This window comes from Sinocyclocheilus grahami, unplaced genomic scaffold (assembly GCF_001515645.1).
Source record: "Sinocyclocheilus grahami isolate Dianchi unplaced genomic scaffold, SAMN03320097.WGS_v1.1 scaffold1305.1, whole genome shotgun sequence".
Lineage (NCBI taxonomy): Eukaryota > Metazoa > Chordata > Actinopteri > Cypriniformes > Cyprinidae > Sinocyclocheilus > Sinocyclocheilus grahami.
This window is the reverse complement of record NW_015506484.1, coordinates 115,537-134,159: the sequence shown is the minus strand read 5'-3', so window position 1 is coordinate 134,159 and position 18,623 is coordinate 115,537. Positions and strand designations below refer to the sequence as shown.

Here is an 18,623-nt window from a genome sequence, read left to right as displayed (position 1 = left end):
ATCTGTTGAGTGTCGTGTTTCTCATATTTGAACACACTGCCGTTTATACGATTTTTTTCATGTCTTATGCTCACCAAGGCTGAATTTATTTGATCACAAATACTGTAAAACAGTAATATTGACAACCATTACAGTTTAAAGGAACTGTTTTCTATATTTTAGTATATTTTAAAATGTAATTTCTTTTTTGCTGAATTCAAAGCTGATGTTTTTACCAGCTATTACTCTTCCATGTCACATGATCCTTCAGAAATCATTTTAATATGCAGATTTTATGCTTCAAAAACATTTCTCATTATAATAAATGTTTAAAACAGTTGTGCTGCTTAATATTTTTGTAGAAACTATGATAAAAAAAAAAATTCAGGATTCTTTGATTTAACAATATTTAAAAGAACTGGATTAATTTAAAATGGAAATCTTTTCTTATAAATGTCTTCACTGTCACCTTTGACCAATTTGACCATGTGTCCTTGCCGAATGAAAGTATTAATTTATTTTAAAATAAAGTACACAAAAATACTAATGCCAAACTTTTGAATGGTAGAGCTGGTTATGTGATGCAAACATTAAAATGTTAGCTTATAAATCATACAGTGTGGTAAAAGTTGTTTTGAGAGTTTCTTTGTCTTAAGATGAGAAGAGCAGTCTTTTATAATGGACAAAATGCCTTATAATCATAATTTGTGTGAAAAGGAATAAAAGAGTGTTTTACTGCCACTAGTGTTCATTTCAGTTGGAAACTGCAGGGAATTGTATGTACAGTATGTTTTTTTTACAATGAGACTAGGTTGGTGATGTCAGTCAGAAATCTGCCATAATAGGATAACAGATAGATGCAGAAAATGCCTAGTTAACTCAACAATAACATTAATACGTAACCTGTATATACATCATATTAACACCCTTGCTTTAAACTGAACTGGGTCTTAAGCTGAGTCAGAGTAATAAGTTAATGTACTGTACAGTACTCAGGGGAAAAAAACAAAACCAGAACTTAATAACATTTAATAAGTCCCCATCAAATGCAGATGGTATAGCATTGCTCATGAGGAAGAGTCCAGCTATGTGGCCAGCATAGGGAGGAAATGAGTAGATGGGTGTCTCCGTCTAGCTTTGTGGCCTCTGCGGGGTTTCCCTCGGCCGTTCAGTGACACGAACATCTGCCTCCCCCTGTGCTTCCAGTGCAGCGAGGCGTAGGTGTTATAGCCGTTCTCTTCGATGCGCTCTTTGAACTTGCAGCTGGGGCTGTATCTGACCTGCAACGAGTCAAATGAAGAGTGCAGCTTGAGTCACTACTCGAACTGTGTTGTTGACAACATCAAAACGTTTACAGTAGTTTTGTACATGCAGTGTTCTTTTTTACATGTCTTTTGACAGAAATATTCTTTCATTTTAGTCAGTATTTCATTGTCAAATACATTCAATTAAATTCAGTTTTCATCTAGATAACTAAAATGGCATCAGAAGTAATTGATGAAAGTAACATTTTAGTTGACATGCAGGGTTGGGGAGTAACGGAATACATGTAACGGCGTTACGTAATCAGGATACAAAACTCTAGTAACTGTAATCCAATTACAGTTACATCAAAAAACAAAGTATTCAGATTACAGTTACATTTTGTAAAAAGTGGGAATACTATCAGGATTACATTTGTTTCATTTAAAATTAAATGAGTATTTTTACATAATTTTAAATCATGGCGGGTGAGGGCGTTTTCGTACGCGTTTGGCAAATCAATGTCTACTTGCATCACGATTAGTACCAGTTGTGCTGGTTAGACCCTGCTCCGGAGTAGCAGCTAATTTGGTTCTCGAAAAAGGCAGTCCAGTACTAAAATCGCACCCAGTTCCGGCGGTGCGAAAATGCCAAAAAGTGGGTAGTTCCACAATTAGTTTTGGTACTATGAAAAGGTTCCCGCGGTGCGAAAGGCCCTAATGCTGCATAGTTCCTGGTTCTGTTGACACGTGTTGACTCACGCAAATAACACCCGTCTACAAATATTCTCCTCAAACGCGGGATGACTGAGACGCTGCTACAGTAAATGATTGCGATGCTTCCTGCTGTGAAAAAAACGTTTTCATGTCTGGAATTTCACAGTTATTTTGTTTTCAAAGAGGATAAAGGGAATAACATATTGTACAGCATAAGCTATGCATGAAGACTCTTGCTTTAACAAAGGCTACTCAACCAACTTGAACATTTGCAGGTACGAGTCCGATTAGCATGGAAATCATCATGTTAGCTCAAATTTAGTGTTTGTTAGTGATTTAAAATTCCATGGTGTGCATGACTGCAGTTGTAAGTTTTCTAGCGAAAAATGAGCCTGAAAATGTAGAAATTAACACAAGAGTCCCCACAGTCCGGATCAGTCAGAGGCAGATCTGTTGAACACATGTGTTGCAGGTGGCAGACCGAAGAACTTGGGTTTGGGATTCTGGTTAAAGCTTTTCAGCTGTGACTGAGTAAACCCTCGCTGTCAGGTTTGAGCAGGTGTAGCTATTTCTCAACAGCCATTTCATCCAGTTTAAACTCATAGACTAATTATCGTCTGCAACTTTGTGACACTTCCTGGGATGAATGTACTTGTTGAATTACACATGTTTTATTATGATAAAAAATACTGTGTTCTATCAGAAAGACTTGGAAAACAGAATAGAAAATGTAGCGATAGAATAACATCCTTAGGTGTAAGCTATTTCTGATGGGTTTGGAAATTAAATCACTGTAACCGATAAAACAGAAGATACTGCAGCAATTTAATGTCACTATATAACAAACTTCTATCATTCATTATTGTTCATATGTATTTTGTGGTTAACTCTAAAAGCAAAAAGCAAACAACAGTCCTCCAATGCTTGCCATCTTATTCCTGAAATACAATTTTTTGTCATTTTATTTATTTATTTAAATGCTTTTTGTAATATATTTATTAATCTTTTGGCTTTTTAAGTTTTTTTTGTGTGTTAATTTTTAAAAATGTATTTACATTTACATTACATATATGCATTTGGCAGATGCATTTATCCAAATCAATTAACAATGTATTCAATACATATATTTTAAAAAGCATCTGTTAAATGCATAAATGTAATTTAAATGTATTGCAACCTAGAAAATGCAGTAAAAGTAACAAAAAAGACTAAAATAATACAATAATATATTAAAATGAAAAATGAAACAATAATAGGGCAACAGCTGACAGGCAACAGAAAGTGAAATCTTTTTTTTGTAACAGTACATATGTAAATTAAGTAATGTCTTTCTTCATAAACTTAAATGGATAACGTAGCCCTTCATCATGAAGACGCACTGATAGATCGCTCAGGTATACAGCTGCGACCTCATTCTATAATGTCTGTCCTTTGAAGGCCAATATGTTATTTACTTGCTGTGTTTACAACATGGTAGCTTTGGTGACGGACACGTGCAAACAGCTCATAAGACATCCAGCCAGTCTCCCAGATGATTGGAGCTCACGTTGAGTTTATGAGGAACGGTCGAGTCAAATGAAAAGCACCGGTCTCTGAAGTAAGTGCTGTTACATCTAATTTTCATTATTAGCTGCTCAAAGGTGTGCGTCAAATCCAATTCAGCTGTGAAAGTCAGGTAGACCTCCTGAATAAAGAACTGGTTTAGTACTTTATTTAATGGGCTAAAACCTTATCTTTCTAAAAAAGAAAAAGAAAAAAATCCCATTCTACCATCATTTGTCATCTAATTTTCATATAAATGATACATTCTTTACCATTATTTGAACTCAGTTGAACCACAGTTGAGAAAATCCGAAGGTTAGTTGGTGCGGATTTATCTAGGTGAAGTTCTTAACGCATGACCACACACCTATAAAGGCCAGTTGGACCTTTATTAATCTTTATTCCCTTTTGAAAATGTCCTCTATTGTGTCTTAAGCTCATGGTCTCTGGAGTGCTCAAAGAATTAAATTTTTCATGAAAAATTTTTTCCAACACAACCTAAAACTTTGAAGACAGTAAAATACTTTGCAGTGCAACCATTTGAGCCCAAATCCCAGCAGAATGGCTCATGAGATGGTTCTTTGTAGTGATTCAACACGTACAGCTACATGGACCTACAGTACAGTGGTGTAATGTGAATGGATAGACCATTTAGAATATACACCATTATGATTTTTGTTGGTAGTATTTTTTATTTTTTTTTATATTAACCCTCCTGTTGTGTTCCAGTCATTTTAACAATGAGAAGATTTTCTTTTCCCCAAAAGGCTAGTTTATGTTATCACATTGGACTAAAACGTTGCTCACACAAGGCATGTGAAAACCTGTGGGGAGAAAAGGATCCTTTTTGTCTCCACCATGTTACATTTTAGGTGTTCCCAGTCAAACAAAAAATGTATTGTAAATCTCTCATTATGCTATTATAGTCATAGATGTTGTATTCATTTTTCTTTTTTTTCTGCTTTTATTCAGTTAGCACAAGTTTTGTATTTCTTTTTAGAACTGACTGATTGTTTTTCCACTCAAAAACGGAGGTCATTTTTGACCAGGAACACCAAATTAAGGGATTTTCAACACAGAACAAGAGTTAATGAACGAATTATTAGTGAGTAACCAATGAGTTTAGTAGGTGAAAATAATATCCGAGAAACTGCATCGTGTTTTCATCACACCTTCGGCAAACTCTCTTGACCTTTGACATGTTTTGCCCGGAGCTGGCAATAAGCTGCTTGAACCATTACAAGCAAAATCCTCATTTCTACAGACTTAGTCAAGTGTAGACTACCCATTCTTCCCATCTCACATGTAACTTCTGAAAGCCCTTTGCACAGTCTTTTTACTCTTTCACTTTTGCCTTAATCTCCCACCCTTTACTTTCTGGAAGTGAGCCCATCTTCAGATCATTCAGCCCTGTTTGACGTTGAAAGCAAATAATTTAAGAAAAAAGCAGGAAGGAGCTCTCAAAGCGATTCCTTTGTCAGAATTATCGTCGGGTGAGAGGAGCAGGAGGAGGAGTTGGTGGAGAATGCGGGATGTAGATGCTGGTAATAAGGAAAGTCAGGGCGGAGGTCAGGAGGTTCCTAAAATTATGTTTCCTTTAACTGGCCCTTTGCTCTAATAGGCCTTTGTTACCTACCTGAGATTTGGAAGCTGACAAGGTCTCATTAATGACCCCGCTTTTGTCACACAGAGCAAAGTTCCACCCACATCAATTAAACGAGAAGGAGGGGGTCGGCAGGGTGAAAGATGGAGCTAAGTTTCTCCGGCGAACCCCCTCCCTTACATGCTTTTTAAAGAGGGTCTTTAATTTCCCAGGTTGCCCCCTCCAGCAACCCTCTCTGGCCTGTCGCCCTTTCGGGTGAAAGCCTGGGAATCTCTTGTGTCCAACTGGGTGCTTGTAGTTGATTGACGTACCTTTTCAATTTTTTCACAGTTTGCTTTCTTCCTTTAGAGGGTCCTGATGTTGTTTTTTCTCCTTTTCTTTCCTAACCCTTTTCAAATCACAACCTTTTCATGCTGGGTCCTTATTGCTGTGCCTAATGGCCGTGACCAGCACCTTTGATCAGATCAGCCTCCTCCTAGGTGCTCTTGAGCCGAATGAACTCGAGGCCTATGTGTGTGGGATGAGCGTTCAGGCCGTGAGCCCACCCCAGTCACCGCTGCTTTAAACAGCTTGAGTTTTTTGAGAAACCGCTCTGCACTAGGTTTGGACCGTGTTACACTCAAAATCATATTTTCATCAAACACTGGTGCCCTGGGGAAAAAGGTTATAATCTGATGGTCAGTCTTGGGGAACTTACTTTTAAATGTAATGCATTACAATACTGTGTTACTCCATACAAAAGTAACTAATTGTGTTACTTAGTTACTTTTTATGAAGAGTAATGCATTACGTTACTTTTGCATTACTTTTGCACCTGAGCTGGAATGCTTATTTAGCCTATTTTTAATAACAAAAAGCCCAAAAGTGATATTTTTGGCAACTGTAAAAGTCCTTTCACACCAAAAGTTAAACTAATAAGCCTCAGACTGAAGAAAGTGCCTCTGCCTTTGCATTTCATTCCCAATTTCTCTCAACACGGGGCAGGAGAGCTGTCAGTGAATAAACGAGAAAACAAAGTAACTTGCATTTCTTATTTGAAAAAGTTACTCAAGTAAAAGTAAACTTGTAAATTTAAAAGTAATGCATTACTTTACTAGTTACTTGAAAAAGTAATCTGATTACATAACTATAATTAAAAATAAAATAAAATTCCACAAATGGTGGCAGATGTGTAGAATTATGTATAAATTATTATATATGCTACCGCTCAAAAGTTTGGTGTCATTTTTCAAAAATGTTTATAAAATAAGTTATTTTATCAAAATACAGTAAAAACTGGAAAATTGTAAAATATTATTATTATTTCAAATAGCTGTTCTCTATTTTAATATATATTTAAAAATATATAGTTTATTCTTGTGATGGAAAATCCCAATTTTCAGCAGTTTTACATGATCCTTCAGAAATCATTCTAATATGCTGATTTGGTGCTCAAAAATGATTTTGTATTTTTTTATTATCAATGCTGAAAACAGTTGTGCTGCTTAATATTTTACTGGAAACAATTATACATTTTTATCAGGATTCTTTGATGAAAAAAAAGGTCAAAAGAACAACATTTATTTAAACATACAATTTTTTTAAATATACAATTTCATAATTGTTTAATATTTTGTTCTCTATATGATCTGGGGCCCTCTTTGGATGTAAGTCTAATAATGTTTATGGGTGTTCTGTTGGACTCAGGTAATTTCATAATGGATTTAATCCGAAAATGAATGTTTATGGCATAAAACGCCATTTTACAACTCCTGGCATGACTGAGATGCAGCTCCACATTGACCATAGGTGTGGTCAAACGACTTCACTTGTATGCATGAATGGCTTGTGCTGGGTCATTACATTTAAGAGCTAATTAACAGCTGAATGATCCTGAAAATATTCCAGAGAGCAGCTGAGCTCCAGCATGAGTTTCTGGACATGCTTCATAACTATATGAAGTCTCCAAAGGCTACAAGCTATGACACACATCTTCTCTACACACATAAACCTCTTCTAAATTCTAAAACTTTCCACCTATACCTACACACTGCACATATACACTACATATAATGTTGGATTGTGAAAATGACCCTGTAACCTCCTGTCCTATAGTATACTAATATAGCTTGTCTATGCTCCAGTATTTAGTGCAACTTTCCCCATTGGCTTCGTATTACTGTATATTATTCAAATCATGTAAGTCTGTCTAGGCATTTCAGCCTATAGTAATGATTCTCATGTCTTATTTAGATCCCATGACACCCTACACACTCATAAACGTAACTTATGGTTGTTATTGATGTAATAAATGTGTACAGCTGAGCTGTTTATTATACCAGTTTCCAATGGTCCGTCTGAGCTGAATGTGTAGAAAAAAGCTAGACATTTCGGCACTAAACTGAGTCCATCTGCATGTCAATTGATTTTAAGTATTAAACTGAATGTTACACAGTGCTGATTAATGCACAAGCACTTTTAAGTTCAGCCAACCTAGTTATTTTGAGACACATATGGCCCCTTGGTTGAACTTAACTATATGTAATATATGGTGGCATCTAAAATATATGGCTTGGACGTTTTAGTTATACCAGTTTCCAATGGTCCGTCTGAGCTGAATGTGTAGAAAAAAGCTAGACATTTCGGCAGTAAACTGAGTCCATCTGCATGTCAATTGATTTTAAGTATTAAACTGAATGTTACACAGTGCTGATTAATGCACAAGCACTTTTAAGTTCAGCCAACCTAGTTATTTTGAGACACATATGGCCCCTTGGTTGAACTTAACTATATGTAATATATGGTGGCATCTAAAATATATGGCTTGGACGTTTTAGTCACACTTAAAAATGTCTGAATGTCCTGTTATTAGTTACAGAAAATCAAAATTGTTTGAAATGTCTTGCCTGGACCGTATACAATTAAAACAAAATAATGGGGGTTTTTTTTTTGGGGGGGGGAATGCAAGCCGCATATAAAATATAATGAAAAATACACCTTTTAACCATTTAGAAGCAGGACAATGGTTTGTTCAGATGTACTCGCTTGCATTTGGGTCCATCTGGACTGTGAAAGTAGTAAAAAGAAAGGGATGAAAGAAACAACGAGAGTGCAAAGAAAGGACGTGGCTGAGGCGATTCTTTGCCTGGCCTGATTTCTCTCTTCGTTCCCACATTCTTGCCATCTCCAGGGGGTGGGGTGGTGTGTGTTAAACTACGCTGGCTTTGATAACATCAGTCTTTCTCATCCTATTAGTCTGCTATCCATTGCACCAGAGGCCTGCGTGTGAGGTAAACATGCTCTTTTTCACAATTAAATTGGTCGTTAAATAGATTCTTCAGCAATAATAAGCCTGAACAAGATGCGCTGCGGCCTTGGTACAGTTGCTACACGAGAGCAGAGAACCATCAACAATGCCTTTTTCCAAGTTATAAACACTTTTTTTCCCCCAAAAAAATAATTAGACCTCCGTAAGAAGTGTTCTATACAAAAGCTAATAATTAACCAAAAAAAATAACCGATATTAAAATTTATACTTTGTAGTCTAAATAAATTTTTAATAAAACACTGAAATCAATCGTGGATCAAAAGTGAATTTTGGGATCACATCTAATTCATTTAGATATTTGCTAAAGATTAAATTTATCAGTGCTATTAAATTGCGAATTAATGGTGTTTTTAAAAATTTACTTTAAGTATATGAGAATATAATACATTTTAGTGATACAGATAAACTATTAAAGTTAAAAATATTGGTATATAATAGATGACACACACACACACACATGCATTTCTTATTTATAAGTTATAATATGAGTTATAATATGGATTGTAATATTGACATATTTCAGACTGTATGAATAAAAGCAAATAGGAACTGCTATAGTTCATGTAAAAGGTGATGAAATCTGCACGATGTTTTAAAAATAAAATCCAATAAAAAGATTTTTGACCTCGTCACACACGTTGAAGTTAAATAACTCTGCCAAGCATTTACTGTCCAGTCTCATAAATGTCCATTGGCTGTAATGTGAAACATCTGTTTCAGACTTGCGTTTTACTTCTCGTCATGTGTTTCATAGGGCTCCAGTATAATAAAGAGCTTGTCATTTTCACTCAAGCTGGACTGAATGAAAGAATAAAAAACAATATTCTATTCTATGCACCAGAGTTGTCATGGTTGGAAAACGACATTTATATTTAATACTGAAACTGATCTGCAGAATTTTACCCCAAATGTCCCTAGCAGAACACTTAGCCATGAAGTTGATACTTACTTGTATATACTTATACCAATACAGTTGTACCAACACAAAGGATACAAAATACAGATTTAATGCGTTGTTTTGGTAAGAATTTTTTTTTAAATTTACAGTAGTTTTTTGCTATTTTCATTTTATATTTTTATTTTAAAATCTGTGTAATTGGAGGCACTAGGGATGCCGATATTACAAATGCTGACTAATACCGATAAGCCAATGATTTTTCATGATATGGCTGATATATGATAAGTTGCCCAAATTAATATTCTGTACTATATTGTTTTAATGAGTAAATACTAAAATCAACCATTTAATGGTAAATTATACAAAATTATACCAAATATGAATATAGAATGAATTTTCGTTGATGAGATTTGCTAAAGATTACATTTAACTGTTATTAATTAGATTATTATTTTTTTGTAAAGATGAACTTTAAGTGAACACTAGATGACTGCAAAAGTAATTCAAATATAAAAAATAGGGTTATAAATATGCACAATTCAACATTCAATATGGACCAATAGTGATCAAAAAGTCTCTAATATCGGCAGATAACCGATACGGTACTGATATAGTGTACATCCCTTGGTGGCACCAACACAGAAGCCATTCAGATGTTAGTTTGCCAGCAAGTGAGGTTGTGCAAATTTGAACCACAACCATCAAGGCACTTGAACTCAGTTGAGAGTCCATTATCACACTCATTTACCAGGGTTGCACACTTGGGTGATGTTCCCTCTCGCACAATTCAGAGCTGTTACAGTTTCAGGGGCCTGCCCTTGGCCTCGTTTTGCTTTTATGGCTCACTGAATGCAAGCACTGGGGATTAGCCAGGTCCTTCAAAGGCCATTAGAGCCAGTGACAGGTATCCCATTACCCCCCGCACACAGAGAGACGGCCTAGGTGAGAGGCACAGAGGCCAGGAAGGAGAGAAGCAGGGGTCAGATGAGGACAATGAAAGACTTAGCCAGGGCCCCAAGTCTCTTTCTGTCAATTCGTCTGCCTTGTCTAAATTTACAGATGGCTCTTTCTATCAATGACTGGTTCTCCTGATGCGTAGAAGGGTTTCATGTTTGGAAATGTTTGAAGATTTTGACTGAAAGACACATAAAACTGTTAAAATACTGAGCTCATTGGTGCATGTTAATCTTGGATTTGTAGTCAAATTGCATGGCTTTATTTTACTCATGTTTAACATTTTACAGTTACATTTGCAGTTGCACATTTTAAGTCTGTAAACATAGATTCATTAACGGATCAGAGATGAACTAGCTAATTGTTTTTGTGTGTATGGAATAAATGTGTTTAAAACAATGCTATCAAGATTTAGAAATGAGACCTTGCTTTCGGCACTGCGATAAGAGATTCTCACAAGGCAGAGGAAGCCTTTCATTAGTCAATTACTGTCCCAGATAAGGAGCCCACTTGCAGAGTCAATGTATCCAGGGTCAGAGGCCAAATTACATCATCAACCCCTAAAACAAGAATGTCCTAGAATGTCCAATGTATTCCCTGTATGACCCACAAAGGGTAAACCAAGACACTTCAAGTCCGGCAGGTTATTTAATCTGCTCACCACAAAATTAGTTGTGAAGTTGTTGCTTACGCCAATAAAGTTGTAACAAAAGAGGTACATAGAGGATCCAAAATACAGATAATGTATGGGTTTCATGTTTGGAAATGTTTGAAGATTTTGACTGAAAGACACATAAAACTGTTAAAATACTGAGCTCATTGGTGCATGTTAATCTTGGATTTGTAGTCAAATTGCATGGCTTTATTTTACTCATGTTTAACATTTTACAGTTACATTTGCAGTTGCACATTTTAAGTCTGTAAACATAGATTCATTAACGGATCAGAGATGAACTAGCTAATTGTTTTTGTGTGTATGGAATAAATGTGTTTAAAACAATGCTATCAAGATTTAGAAATGAGACCTTGCTTTCGGCACTGCGATAAGAGATTCTCACAAGGCAGAGGAAGCCTTTCATTAGTCAATTACTGTCCCAGATAAGGAGCCCACTTGCAGAGTCAATGTATCCAGGGTCAGAGGCCAAATTACATCATCAACCCCTAAAACAAGAATGTCCTAGAATGTCCAATGTATTCCCTGTATGACCCACAAAGGGTAAACCAAGACACTTCAAGTCCGGCAGGTTATTTAATCTGCTCACCACAAAATTAGTTGTGAAGTTGTTGCTTACACCAATAAAGTTGTAACAAAAGAGGTACATAGAGGATCCAAAATACAGATAATGCACTTGGGAGGTTTTTTTTTTTTTCTAAGGTGTTTTTTGTAAGAAGAAAATATGTGAATGTACAGTAGCTGTTGCTAACTTCATTTTATTTTAAAATATGTATATTGGAGGCACTATACTGCATGTACCAATATTACAAACTCTGACTAACACAGATAAGCCAATAATTAGACGGCCAATAATCAAATTTTTTATTTTATTTTTTAACTAAAAAACTGGGTTACCCCAGTACACAAAGCGCTGTGCAACTTTCCGTGTCTGAGACCTGCATGCCACAGAAAAGGAACAATTTTAGATATTTTCAAACAACGATTCAGATTTTTGAGCACATCTTATTGGTTGATCAATTTCCTTCACAATGCTATGGAATACATTATGGGCCAGTTTTACTAAACAGGGCAAATTAGCGCGAGAGCGCAATTCCAAAACAGTGCCGATGGGTGTGGACATTCCTGCGGGTGATTTACTAACAACACCCAACATAAAGAACACAGACGCAACATCTCATTTACATATCGACCAACACAATATACCAAGTGCAGTGCAAATTAGCATAGTTGCAAATAAAATATAAAAAAATAAAGAAGCCATAGTACATTGAAAAAACCGGAGGCCAAAAAATGAAGGTTTGCATGAAGTTTTGATAGACCTGGTATTGCATGACTCCTAGTTGAGAGTTCCAAGTCATCTTTTATTTCCTGAAGCAAATTAAAAATAACATGGCTTGGCAAACTATATGTACGGATAATGTGTTCTTCTGGCATTCCAAATAAATTAATATGTGAGGAAAAAATCCTCTCCCTTCTATCACGCGCTCTCTGTTCTCTGAGGTGCCTCCTCCTAGCAACAATAATTGCAGCCATTTCAAGTGCAAAATAGTTTAAGACATGCTTTTTTTGGCCGTTAAATAATGGCGCAAATACCAGTCATCTGACGAGTGCAAACTTTAGTAAATCTCATTGTGTGATTAATTTAAATACTCACCTCCCATAAATGTTGCGTCTGAAAGGGAAACTCCAACAAATGCATATTCAGTAAAGTCAGGCACAAAAAATAACTGTGTCCATGCCTCTAATTCATTACTGTGCGTCTTTAGTAAAACCTGACAGTACTCGCTGGCGCAAGCTGTTAGTAAAACTGGCCCTATAACTTGCAAATGTTTGTGTTGGTCTGAGCAGATTTATTAACATAAGTTCAAATTAAAATGTTTATCGCATCAGATTTTTGCACAGAACATTCATCTTAGTGTGAACAGGCCTTTAGAATTGTTTTTTAGAGTGCATTTTGTCTTTCTGCACTGGCAGATTTCACTTGTTTTTAGCTGGTTTACACTTAAAACAAGTAGAAAAAAATTTGCCAGTGCAATAAGATAAAATTGACTCATATTATTATGAGTATATCTTAATAATATTATGCAGGTTTCCTTCTCTTTATCTTGTTTCACTGTAAGGTTGTTGTAACTATGCTGGTGGTCGCAAACTAGTGGCCAGACCTTCAACAAGACCGATTTCTATTGCTCCTAAAGGCTGAATAGTACATATCTGGCTTCTTTCGCATGTGAAACTGAACCCTCAGGATGGTTCCCTTGCTAGCATTTTTCCTCATTGGAAAAACTAGCAGACAATCACCCACCCACTAAGAGTTTTAGCATGCCGGAGGGCAAGCGGTTCCTCTGTCGTGAGGACTGTGAAGGCGCAAGAGGTTAATGAAGACATGGTCTGGTGTGTCTGGTCTTATGAGGTACTAAAAGGCGCGAGGTGGCACGGAAAGCAGACCGCCATAAATGGGCTTTTCTTAAATCAAGGAGAGGGTGTGCAGCAATGCCTCCAAATCACGCATCACTTCCTTTGCCAGCAAGCGGGTAGCCATCAATGGCCCGTACGGATAGTTACAAGCAGATTCAAGGGCTATTTTGTGACTCAAGGCTTCTGTTGTTTTCTGCACCCAGCGCTATCAAAAGGCTCAGGATTAAGGCTGAGGTCATTGTTGAAATGTGGTTAATTGCACCAAGTTGCATGAGAGGAGAACCGTCCGCCTGCCAAAATGCAGATGCAGTCGTCCTGACTAAAAACAGACTTGGGGACGAGAGCATACTACCTCATCGTTGAAAATATAAGCAAGGTTAATTCAAACAAAAGCTGTGGCTGAACTTCTCCATAAACTGTGTGAGTCCACAGGGCTTAATACTTGCTGTCACACAGAACAATTACCATAATCTAGCACACAAATCAATTACATCACCCGTTTTACTCTCATTAGACAAAGTACTTAACCTAAAAATAGCAATGGAATTACAAAGGTTGTGTTGCGGTGACAACAGAAGAGAAGGTAGTACTTGAAACATGGCCATCCAAGCATAGAAAAAGGGCCAGATTTGCACCAATGCAAATCCTCTTTTGTCATTAAAAAACTACTGTCAGGATTTACTAAAGACATGCAGTGAAACATAAGTGATGAGATTAGATAGTTTTGCGGCTGACCTTACTGTATATGCATTTGTAGGAGTTTCCCTTTCAGATGCGAAATTTATGGGAGGAGAGTATTTAAATTAAATGGTTTGTGGTAGTCAGTATACTGATATTTGTGGCATTATTTAACACCCCAAAAGCATGTCTTTACCCATTTTGCACTTGTGCTTTGTCATCTGCTTATTTGTGACCCTACACTATTTTGCGCTGCTCCTTGGTTGCTTGCATTGTTCATTATGGAAACGTGCTGTCTGCCTATGTGTTCTTTAATGTGCGCGTTGTCAGTAGATCACCCTCAAAACTTTCCACTCCCATCTGTGCTTTTATGGGATTGTGGTCTCACACTAATTTGCCCTGTTTAGTTAATCTGGCCCAAGGAGTTCCACTTGGTCAATCAGGAGCAGGATGTTTTCCATGGCTGGAGCTCGCGCTGTGTTTCAAGGCACTGAAATGAGACGGACTGAACTGGAAGCTGACAGACAGCACAAAGGGGCCATCAGCTTCTTGTCAGATCTGTCAAATCACTCAGCTAGTGAGAGAGGCCTTGACCTTAACACTATCCTCCATGGGGGATTTTTGGCCCATGTCCACTCAACCTTGGTCTGGAAGTTTCTGATCGGAGCTGACCTGAAACTGTGCAAATGAATTCAGCAACATAGAGTGTTAAGACATCTCCCCATGTTTTAGAGTGCTGCAGACTTTTAACAGTTGATGTTAAAGGGATAGTTCACCCAAACATTAACATTTGATGTTTATCTGCTTACCTCCAGGGCATCCAAGATGTAGGTGACTTTGTTTCTTCAGTAGAACACAAATGATGATTTTTAACTCCAACTGTTGCAGTCTATCAGTCGTATAATGCATGGCAATGGTAACAAAATCTATGAGAGTAAAAAAAACATGCACAGACAAATCAAATTAATCCCTGCGACTCGTGACGACACATTGATGTCCTAAGACACGAAACGATCGGTTTGTGCGAGAAACCGAACAGTATTTATATAATTTTTTACCTCTAATACACCACTATGTCCAACTACCTTGAGCGCGTGCACGGTATCTGGTGCGTGAGGTGTGTACGCGCTCTGGCGTAGTTTACGCAAGCGCCGGAAGTGATCTCTCGCGCGTATACGTCACTCATTGTTTTCACAGTGCACAAACATTGTAGGTACGACGGCTAATCAAAATGGTACTTACTTGCGCTTATCTGGATTGTTCAAACCGACTTAAAACTAAAAGATTACGTTCTCTCGCGCGAACTCTTTCGGGAGTGGTGACTTTCCACGTATTCCCAACTTCTGAGCCTCCTTGCCTGAAGTTATGGTTGATTGCTCTTCAGCTGGATATCAACACACCCATTAACGTAAACTACACCAGAGCGTGTACACACCTCACGCACTGGATGCCGTGCGCGCGCTCAAGGCAGTTGGACATAGTGGTGTATTAGAGTTAAAAAATTATATAAATACTGTTCGGTTTCTCGCACAAACCGATCGTTTAGTGTCTTACGACATCAATGTGTCGTCACGAGCCGCAGGGTTTAATTTGGATTTGTCTGTGCATGTTTTTTTTACTCTCATAGATTTTGTTACCATTGCCATGAATTATACGACTGATAGACTGCAACAGTTGAAGTTAAAAATCATAATTTGTGTTCAACTGAAGAAACAAAGTAACTACATCTTGGATGCCCTGGGGGTAAGCAGATAAACATCAAATTGTCCTTCTTGGGTGAACTATCCTTTTAAGTTCTATATATGACATTATTTTCAAATAAAAGCAAACCACAAAATGAGAATATAAAATGTAAATGTATTGTTTAAAATTCTGACAAAAAGTTTTTCTGGTTTCAAACTTTGTGGAATATGTTTAATATTAATTCTATTACCTACATTGGTATTTTTGTGCTAGGACACCTGTGTGAACTTGAGAGGACGTAACTTTACACATCCGTGGTTAAGATTTAAAAAAGCTCAGAAAATATAAGTTATTGCTAAGAAAAGCTATAGCATCATTTGTTTGCATATGCCACTTTATTTGATATTTTATATCTACACCCTAAAAATATTTTTCGAAAGTACATTTTTGGAGTATGTATTACAAGAAATTACAATTTCAGTCTTTCTACTTTCTTTGAAATTGACTACACTTTTTTCAGCAGTGATCGGAATTATAAAAATACTGATTCAGTAACTGGTACGATCAACTCTTTAGTGAAGTCAGTCATTCATTCATGAATCGGACTACACTGGTTGCCCTGTATTTAGTTGGTTGCAATAACATTTAGGTCAAACAGAAATCAGTAAAGCATTATTGTGCAGAACCTATTCATAAGATGAGGTCTGGCTATGATTAGACATGCATGAAGAATAAATAGATAAACATACAGTGTGCTCTGCTAGTGTAAACCTGCAGATGAAGGATCAAAAAATTGACAGACAACATACATCCTGAAAATGTTGTTTCAGCTAATTGGCCACATGGGAAACTAAACAGATCTTGAAGAGTGTGTGGGAAAAGTTGCAGTTCTTTTAAATTTAAGTATTTGTAAATCACAACTGGGGTTATGGGGCAATGCAAAAAGAAAAATGAGTCAGGAAATTGACATAATGTATCAATCCTGATAGCTTCTTAGTGATTATGCATAGTGGCATAGTGGTTACAGATGTAGTCTACTTGCCAAAGGTTGGTGGATGTTACAGTTACAGTGAACCAGCAATGAAGGAGCCAACTGTGATGTGTAGTAAATCTTTATTATCACTTCAATTGCTCCTGAAAAATGATTTAAATTTTAATTGCCAAATCAAATCATAGAGGCTATATAACTTGTCAGGATTAACAATCAACAACTACCTAGTGAACAAACACACACATGCATCCAGTTGGGGCAATTCCTATGTGTGCTTATGACTCATTGTGCTGAATGGACTCAATGCCAATGTCCTTATATGTCAGTTTAGGACAGCACATTTCAGCACATCATAATTACTTTATGTCTTTGGTTTGGGTGGTGAGATAAAGCTGTTTGCCCATTCAGCACATATAGTTGGCCTTCACAGAGGCCCATCTTTTGTTGTTGTCCTATGTCTGATTTCGTGCAAACAAGCTGACTTATGATAAGGTATGGAAAGAGTTTCTGAATCATCTGGTTCTGATTGAAAGCTGGGCAGAGATGGTCTGTAAGATTTTCATAAAGTTTTCGAAAGAAGTCTCATGCTCAACAAGGCTGCATTTATTTGATCAAAAATATACTAAAACATGGTAATATTGTGAAATATTTAAATTTGAAATAACTGTTTTCAATTTGAATATACTGTTTAAAATGTGAATTTATTTCTGTTATGACAAAGCTTCAGAAATCATTCTAATATGCTGATTTGGAGCTCAAGAAACATTTCTTATTATTATCAATGTGGAAAACTGTGCTGCTTAATATTTTTTGTGTTAACTGTGATACTGTTTTCTGAAATATTTGATAAATAGAAAGTTTATTATAAATATAAATATTTTGTAGCATTATAAATGTCTTTATTTTTTAATCAATTTAATGCATCCTTGCTGAAATGTTTTTTCACAATTCCTTTAAAAATATTTTTACTAATCTCACATTTTTGAACAGTAGTGTTACACTCAGAGTAAACTGTGCTACTATGGAGACATGGCTGTTTGCTTTACACCGTTTTATATTGTTGTTTGTTGTCATGTTGTTTTAAATACGTAAATCGTTTTATAACTATGATTATGCCAGTTGCAAATTGTGCAACACCCTTCCAAACATAAGACAATGCAAACCTGTTCAGTTTCATATTTAAATTCAATTTTACATTTTTATTATTTTTATAAACCAAAAATCTGTTTTCACATTACTACCTGCAAAGCACAATAATAAATTAACTGAAGTATCTATGTTAGAAAGTATTTTAGATTATGTGATAAAAGCCTTTCAGCGGGAGCCATAGGAATCCTATGGCCCTGTTTTTGTGACTCAGCCTTGTTTTATTGCTGTTTTTTTACAAGTCAGCTGCATAAGAGCGTAAAGGCGTGCACTGGGTGTGTCACATTCTTATCGTAATATATTTTATAAGGAGTTTCCTTAGATTTTAGGCCTGATTATAAACTTGAGCTTGTAACACCTAAGGGACTATCCTGTTCACTTTAAATTATTGATGTATCATTATAAATAGACAAATGATAAAGAGTATCAATTTAGGTCAAGAAGAAAGCCCAGTGGGAGACGTACAGCAGAAGCCAGCATTCCTGTGTATCATTTCAGACTAAGAGAAATCGGTTTAATAAGCCTGCATTTTGACTTCTGATATTCATCCCAAAATGGCAGTTTTAGATATTAATGTTACCGTAATATAACGTAACAGGCGAAGAATGTGTAAATCTCAAATTGTGATTAATGCATCCAGGGGAATCCCACAGTAGAATCTATGAGGGGCCGTACAAGCCATAATTCATTCTGGCACTCTCACACACTTACATTCTCCTTACACATACATATATTCTTGCTTTCACACACTTACATTCTCCTTACACATGCATACATTTCTACTCTCACACAC

General features: G+C 36.4%; 1 protein-coding gene across 1 annotated transcript in view; it reads right to left on the bottom strand.

The window, feature by feature from the left end:
- Positions 1-748: 748 nt before the first annotated feature.
- The window catches only part of LOC107569044 (fibroblast growth factor 10-like), a 29,582-nt gene continuing 11,707 nt past the window's right edge, over positions 749-18,623 (bottom strand). Inside the window, exons 3-5 of the mRNA XM_016255044.1 lie at positions 15,023-15,081; positions 11,332-11,351; positions 749-1,259 (exon numbers count right to left, since the gene is read on the bottom strand). Coding sequence (XP_016110530.1) covers positions 1,065-1,259; positions 11,332-11,351; positions 15,023-15,081 — 274 coding nt within the window. The 3' untranslated portion in view covers positions 749-1,064. The remainder of the gene's footprint in view (positions 1,260-11,331; positions 11,352-15,022; positions 15,082-18,623) is intronic.